A 7920-nucleotide genomic window follows, 5' to 3' on the forward strand; every position below is an offset into this window, starting at 1 on the left:
GCCAAGGAGCCATGTCAAGGCATGTTGGGTGTTTTGTGCCCTATTTTCAGGAGGGACATCTAAGTACCTAGGGCTAGGTCCATGGACTGGCCTTTGCTCTGCTCTGTGCTGCAGCCTGGTCTTGTCCCCTCACCTCCCTACTGTGCTCTATAGAATTCCCAACTATGGAGGTTGGAGGGGGTATGCAATCCCGGCTCGATCTTCCACCCCCACCACAAAGCCCATCCCTGCGTCTTCTCTATGGCCCCTGATGATCTGTCTCTCATGCCAGCCACCATAGTGCCCAGGATAAGTTTTTCTACAGCTTTGTGAGGCCCTGGATGGGTGAGTAACTGTTAAGTGAAGGAGGTTGGGGACAACCTTGGGGTCGCAGGGGAAAGCACTGCCCTTGCCTACTCCTCGTGGCTGCCTCTACTAGGGGATGGGCTCCTGCTGACTGCTGGTGACAAGTGGAGCTACCACCGTCGTTTGCTGACACCTGCCTTCCACTTTGAAATCTTGAAATCCTATGTGAAGATTTTCAACAAAAGTGCAGACATCATGCATGTGAGTTGAACCAGGGACCCGGTGGAGCCTTGGGCAAAGGGGAGTGGCCTGGAGTCCTGGCCTGCTAGATGACTTTCGGGCCATTGTACTTCTTCTCAAAGCATCAGTTTCCCCATCTGTCAAAAGAGGATTATAAGCTCTTCTTAGAAGGTGGTCAAGACGATGTAATGGAATCATGGTCCTGGCACATTGTAGGGGCTCGGAAGGTTTTAGCTTTTAATCTGCCTCACTGAACTCTGTGATACTTGAGACACTAATGATGAAGATTATATGGTAGCTCTTTGTTCACTGAACTGCACCTTGAAACTCATGAGGTGGAAAGGATTTGTGTTTTATTGCTCGCAAGATGATGAGTCCAGAGAATGGTTCTTATTTTGCCTGGAATCACTCACGTGTCTGTGGCCATGGCTGGGTTTGGAAGACAGCTCTACTTTCCCAGGCTCAGCTCTGCCATACATTTGGGTCGTGGCTAATGGTTGGTTAGTCTAGGATGGCCTTGGTGGGACAACCAGACTCCTGCATTTGTCCCTCATCTTCCAGTAGGCTAGCCTAGGCTTGATCACATGGTAGACCCTGGGCTCCAAGAGAACAAGCAGAAACATGCAGTACCTCTTGAAGCCTAGTTTCAGAACAGGCAACCAGGACCTCCACCTTCTTCTGTTGGCGGAAGCAAGTCCCACATCCAGCTCCAATTCAAGAGCTGGAGAAAGAGGTTTTACCTCCTAATGGAAGATCTGCCAAACCTCATTGCAAAGGGTGAAGGTACAGGGAGGGAGGAAGAAATGGAGACATTTTTGCAGCAGTCGCCTACCTCTATGATAATGACGAAGAAGAGAGGGTGATAGCTAATGGTTACTTAGCTCTTGGTGTATATCAGGAACCATGAGATCATGACCTGAGCCCAAGTTGGACACGTAACCGACTGAGCCTCCCCACTGCCCCTCATGCACCAGTTCTATTGCACACGTTGTCTTATTTAATTTCCACAACCATATAAGGTAGAGATGATGATTATTGTCTCATTACAGGTAATGAAGCTGAAGCTCAGAGAGTGTAGGGAGCCTGCCCTTTCACAGCTAGCATGTGAGCTAATAAATGGAGTTGGGTTTCCAACCTGGTTTGTCTGACAACAGAGCAAGTCACTTAACTGTTACTGAAGCTTTGACAGGTGGAGTCCAGAGGGCAGCAGTGAGTTGACCAAGGGCACACAGCGGTGTAGGAAGCAGAGCCAGGATTTGAACTCAGGTCTCCTGACCCCCAGCCATTGGGTCTTAATAGTAAGAGTTTCTATTCCCACCCAAGCCTTGTCCTCCCTGGAGATGGTGGTGGGGTGGAGGACCAGGAGCTGGGTTTTGGGGAGTCCATCCTGGTGATTGGGACTGAGGGGGAGCTCAGGGGATAGGTCCCAGCCCCAGTTTGCCCCATTCTCTGTCCAGGCCAAGTGGAAGCACCTAGTCTCAGAGGGCAGCACCCGATTGGACATGTTTGAGCACATCAGCCTCATGACCTGGACAGTCTGCAGAAATGTGTCTCAGTTTTGACAGCAATTGCCAGAGTGAGTGCTTGCTCAGGACCTGGGAACATGAACCGTAGACCCACGGGAGTAGATGGAGTAGGGAGGGCTGGCCAGGGCGATCAGAGGACTTCCTGATAGATGGAGATCAGATGGATCAGAGTGAGACAAAGAAGGACAAGGAAGGGAAAGAGAAAGGTAAGGTTTCAGTAAGCAAAAATGCTTGATAAAGGCCAACAGGACTAGGATGAATAAAGCATGTGCCACTTGGGAATGAGATTGGAGAGTTGGCAGGGGGGCTAATCTTAAGGATATTGAAAAGTGAAGCAAAGGGGTCTGAGCTTTATCCTGAGGTTTCCAGGGATGGAAGGTGGAAGGTGTTTGAGCAGATGAAGGCCATGGTCAAAGCTGTTCTTCGACATTGGACTCTAGAGACCAACTGTCACATAGACACAGAATGTGAGGATGAGGCAGCTTGAATGTGGTGGCGAAAATGGGGCATATTTGGAGGAAAGTAAGGAGGAATGGGCAGGGGCAGATACTGTGTAGGGCAGAAGAGAGATGAGTGTGATACCCAAGGTCTGCCAGGGTCTGGGCCATAATTCCATTCACAGAGATGGCAGGTGGAGAGAGAAGCATGTCTGGAGGACACTCTGTTTGCAGGGACATGCTTCTGAGGTTCTGGTTGGAAGGCACTCTAGGGCCTCATGTGGATTAAGGAGCTGTTCTCTATGGCCTGACCCTTCAGGAGCCGCAGTGAATATATTGCTGCCATCTTGGAGCTCAGCGCCCTTGTGGTTGAAACGGCAGAGGCAGATCTTCCTGCACCCGGACTTGCTGTACTACCTCACCCCTGATGGGCGGCGCTTCCGCAGGGCTTGTGACCTGGTGCACAACTTCACAGATGCCATCATCCAGAAGCCGCGCTGCTCCCTCAATACTGAGGGCTCCGATGACTTCCTCAAGGCCAAGGCTAAGGCCAAGACTTTGGACTTCATTGATGTGCTCCTGCTGGCCAAGGTGGGCTCCCTGGGATAGAATCAAGAGTTACAATGGACCTTGACTCCAAATGTCAGATGGGAGAACTTGGACTTGACCCAGTGGGTACTGAAGAGGCACGGAAGGTGCTTGAGGAAGGGAGAGACAGGTCAGGGATATGTTTAGACATGACTTTGTAGAAGGCTGCTTGGGAGAAGAAAGCTGCAGACAGGGAGACCTGTGGGATAGGGCTCTAGAGATGATGAGGGACCAATCCTGCTTTGGTGATGGAGCCTGAGGGACTGTTTCAGGCGAGACTCAGGTGCCCTCCGAGCCGGTGTGATTCAGGAGGTCGTGCCCTTTCTGCAGGATGAAGATGGGAAGGAACTGTCCCATGAGGATATCCGAGCTGAAGCTGACACCTTCATGTTTGGGGGTAAGCATCCCAGTGTGGACCTGCAGGGGGTAGGAGTCTGTCCAATCCCAGGGACTTGGCAGGTGGGCCCTGGACCACCCCATCCCACCGCACCTTCCCCATCCTCCCTGAGGGCCCTAACGAGGGCGCTGTCCGCCCTCTGGTGCTGAACAAGCCCAGAGACCCAAGCCTGTCTGGGCTGTCTCTCAGGCCATGACACCACAGCCAGTGGTCTCTCCTGGGGTCCTGTACAACCTTGCGAAGCACCCAGAGTATCAGGAGCGCTGTCGGCAGGAGGTGCAAGAGCTCCTGAGGGACCGTGAGCCTAAAGAGATTGAATGGTGAGTGCAGGTCCTCATGTCCTGTTCTGGAACCCTTCTCATTGGCTCTGCTCCCCTGCTGGGGAAGGGGAAAGAACTTTTTGTTGATTGTGTCATTGTTGCTTAGAGAGACTAGGAGCAGAAACCCAGAGGCAAGGGTATGGTACCCAGCTTGGAGAGCAGGGGAAAGCAGGCTTATGCAACAGAAAGATTGGAGTGTCCACATTTATTGCCCTGTTTGCTTGCTATGTGACTTGAATAAAACCAATTCCCTTTTCTGAGTACCACTTTTCTCCTCTGGAAATGGGGGCGGGACAGGTCAGGGAATGTCTCCTCCAAGGGCTGCTTGGAGAACTGTGACAATGTGTGTAGAACAGATGCCATCCAGTGTGTGTTCAGTAAATGAAGTTCTCTCCCTTGCTCTTCTGCATGAAGTTGCACATTTCCCCCAAAAGACCCCTCCTCTTAATTTTTGCTCTTATATCTAATTCCCATCTACTATCTATTCCAGGGATTCACAAGTGGTCTTTGAGGGTAAAAAAGTTACCCATTGCTTGGTTCAGTAAACATGTCTACCTTCCCGGCCCTTCTCAACTCCATGTCCAGTCCCATTCAAGTCCTACTTGTTCAAGCCTGGATCGTGGAGGGAAAGAAGGGGGTGAGGCTGGGTAGCAAAGAACAAATATGAATTCAGCCCTCTGGGAATGGGTAGTGGACAGTGCTCCAGGCCTTCCGGACAACTTGTGCAAAGGTCCTGATGGAGGCATGCAGCGGTGGGCCTGGCGTGTTTGGGAGGAAGTAAACGTGGCTGGATCCTTGTGAAATTGACAGTGTGAAGCATGTGAGAGGCTCCCAGTGAGGCTGGAGCTGGTAGTGGTAATGGAAGCCCTCTTGGTCTGCTTTGGAAATCACGTGAAGATTTTCCAAAGGTGTCAGTTTCAAGTCCTCTGGGAAGCCAGTATTGGATAAAAGATAAAATGTTCAGGGATACTGCTCTCAGGGAGGGAGTCTCACACTGGGCAGAAGTGATCAGAAAGTAGGGGCCCACCATGCTCTCTCAGTGGCTGGTACCTGCCCAAGAGAGTGTGGCCTTGGCTTGAATGCTGCTGCAGAGCCCAGAGACCATCTAACTGGAGGCTGTCAGCCGACTGCACTCCTTGGAGCTGGACATCAAGTTCTTTCTTGAAGGGAGATTCGTGACTAATATAGGAAGGCAGTGGGGAGCCATGAGAGGTGTTTGAGCAGGGGAGAGACAAGTCAGATATTCGAATTAAACATATCTGCAAACTGGAGAAGATGAGGTGGAGCCTGGGGGTCCCGGGGAGAGTTGGGGCCAAGGGCTGAAGAATGGGGAGGGAGATGTTGGACTGAACACTTCAGTCCTTCAACTTCAAGGACTTCAAGGTAGTGCCTTCAACTTCAAGGCTGGGCTCAGTACAGCAGTTGTGTGAAGTGGAGAAGTGTTTTTGTGTGTCTCTCAACTTCAAACAATGCACTTGGTAACACTTCAAATGGTGCGCAGTGCTTTACAATGGATATAATAGCCTTTGTCTTTTTTCAATCTCGGTTCTATTGAGATATAGTTGACATAAAATACTGTGTATACAACACAAGGTATACACCACGAGGGTTTCATATACGTATATATTGCAAAATGAGCACAGGGGTAAATTCTTTCCTTACCTCACACAAGCCTCTTCCTTATCCAGCACCGCAATCCCATCCCCACCTTTGATGATCTCTGGTGTGCTTCCAATGGTCATCTCTGCCCACACCTATGTGCCCACAGTCTCTCTCATTTTGCGCATAGTCTTTTCTCTCCACAGCTGAGAGAAAACACAGAGCATTCAGGCATGCACACTGACAATATAACTTCAAGATCTTTTCCTTTCCCCTCCAGACGTACGTTTTGGGAAATTAATTTTGAATTACAAAATCCATAATGGGAAGAAGTCCTTTCTTTTCTTTTCCTTGCACAAAATGCAACACTACGGAGAAGGTTAGGTCCACCTTTGTTGCTGTCCCCCCAAGCCTAATCAATCCCCTGTCTCCTGAGCGGTCTCCAGGGACATCAATTGGTCATATGTCCTTTCAGACTTTTCAGAAGGTCTTGTAGCTATGTATTTCTATAGTTATAATAGTTTTAATAGAAACACACACACATTTGGTTATTTGTTCTTTTTTCTCTTAACAGTTGTTTTCGACTCCTCTCTAATTGTAAATTGCACACTTTATTCAGCTCACCCCTCTGTTGGGGACGTTTATGTGATGATTTGCAGTGATGACAGATATTGCTGAATTGCCTTCAGCACCTCTGTACCGATTTACCCCGCAGTGTTTGATAGGACCAGTGATCTGTATTTCCTCCTTTTGATAACTGTGTAGTATTCCATCATATGGATGTATCATAATTATGTAAACATTCCCCTGCCGAGGGTCATTTCTATAGTTTGGAGCCTTATGCTGTAATAAACATGATGTAGCAAACATCCATGTACACACTGATTTTTGCTCCCATGTGAGGATGTCTCTCCAGAACAAATTTCTGGGTGTGGAATTGCTGAATCAAAGGCCATTAGAGTTTTCACAATGTAATCCCTCTTGACAAATCCACTCCTCTAGACAGATTTTGAGAGTGACAATTTTCTCGCATCTTTGCTGACAGTGTGCATAATGAAATTCTGAAACTCTTGCCAATCTGGTAGGTGAATATAATACTTCATTGTCCTAATGAATATCACTTTAAGAATGGGTAAAACTGAGCACGATTTTCCCATGTTTATGAACCATGCATATTTCTTTTTCTGTGAAGCTTCAATTTGCATAATTTGCCCTTTATACTTTGAGTTTTTTCTGTTTTTCTTTTTTTTTTAAATTTTTTTTTCAACGTTTATTTATTTTTGGGACAGAGAGAGACAGAGCATCAACGGGGGAGGGGCAGAGAGAGAGGGAGACACAGAATCCGAAACAGGCTCCAGGCTCTGAGCCATCAGCCCAAAGCCCGACGCGGGGCTCGAACTCACGGACCGTGAGATCGTGACCTGGATGAAGTCGGACGCTTAACCGACTGCGCCACCCAGGCGCCCCTCTGTTTTTCATTTTAAAATTGATTTGTGAGGACTCTTTACATATAAAGAAAATTAGTTCCTTTTCTGTTATGCAAAAATTCGTTCCTGGATTGACTTTTGACTTTATTTTAGTTTTTGTTCATTTATTTGGAGTCACGTTTATTAACTTTTTTGTATAGCTTCTGTTTTTTTTTTTTTTTTTTTTTTTTTTAATGCTTGGAAAGGCCCTTCCCATTCTAATGCTAAACTGTAAAACTTGTCTGTTTTCTTGTAATGGATTTATTTATTAAATTATTTTGTTTATGGGACACCTGGGTGGCTCATTTGGTTGGACGTCCGACTCTTGATTTTGGCTCAGGTCATGATCTTGTGATTCATGAATTTGACCCCACCTTGGGCTCTGTGCTGACAGCTCAGAGCCTAGAGCCTGCTTCGGATTCTCTGTCTCCCTCTCCCTCTCTGCCCCTTCCCTGCTCATGCTGTCTCTCTCGCTCAAAAAATAAATAAACATTCAAACAAATTTAAAAATTCACAGATATGTGTTATATCACAGATCTGCTGCTGGTTCTTATCTTTCTCAGAAACATAGCACTGTGACTTTGTCAGACATCCGTGGTTCTATGTACATGTAGATTGTTGCTTGGACTGTCATATGGAAAGTTCCTCCCTAGTCCCTTGGACCTAAATATCCAGGAGGTTTCCATCTCATGACCGCAATGAACCTCTTGGTGTTCATGTCTTTATCTACCTGTCTGAGAATCTCTCCAGGTCCTAGGCTGAGAGCCAACTTGCTGGGTCATGAAACACACATCGCCTTTCCTTGACCATGCCAATGCCTTGCAGAGTGGTGGCTCCTGTCCATACCTTTACTGTCAGTGAGTGGAGTCCCCCGACCCCGGTGCCTCAGCCGGGCTTTGCCATTACCCACCTTGTTAATTCTCACCTCCAATACATATGAGGTAACATCCCATTGCTATATAATTTCCATTTCTCTGGTAATCGGCGACTTGGAGCATCTCTTCACGTTTTATTTAGTTATTTCTTTTCAATGGTTATTTATTTAGTTTTGAGAGAGAGCAC

General features: G+C 47.7%; 1 protein-coding gene across 1 annotated transcript; it reads left to right on the forward strand.

Moving 5' to 3' along the window:
• The first annotated feature begins 2211 nt into the window (after positions 1 to 2211).
• On the forward strand, positions 2212 to 4362 carry LOC115527898 (cytochrome P450 4F11-like). Its single transcript, XM_030335672.1, is given in 6 exon segments — positions 2212 to 2257; positions 2808 to 3079; positions 3407 to 3473; positions 3663 to 3694; positions 3696 to 3793; positions 4284 to 4362. Coding segments are annotated over 6 exon segments (570 nt in total). The 3' UTR covers positions 4339 to 4362.
• The last annotated feature ends 3558 nt before the right edge of the window (positions 4363 to 7920 follow it).

This window comes from Lynx canadensis, chromosome A2, assembly GCF_007474595.2.
Source record: "Lynx canadensis isolate LIC74 chromosome A2, mLynCan4.pri.v2, whole genome shotgun sequence".
Taxonomy (NCBI): Eukaryota; Metazoa; Chordata; class Mammalia; order Carnivora; family Felidae; genus Lynx; species Lynx canadensis.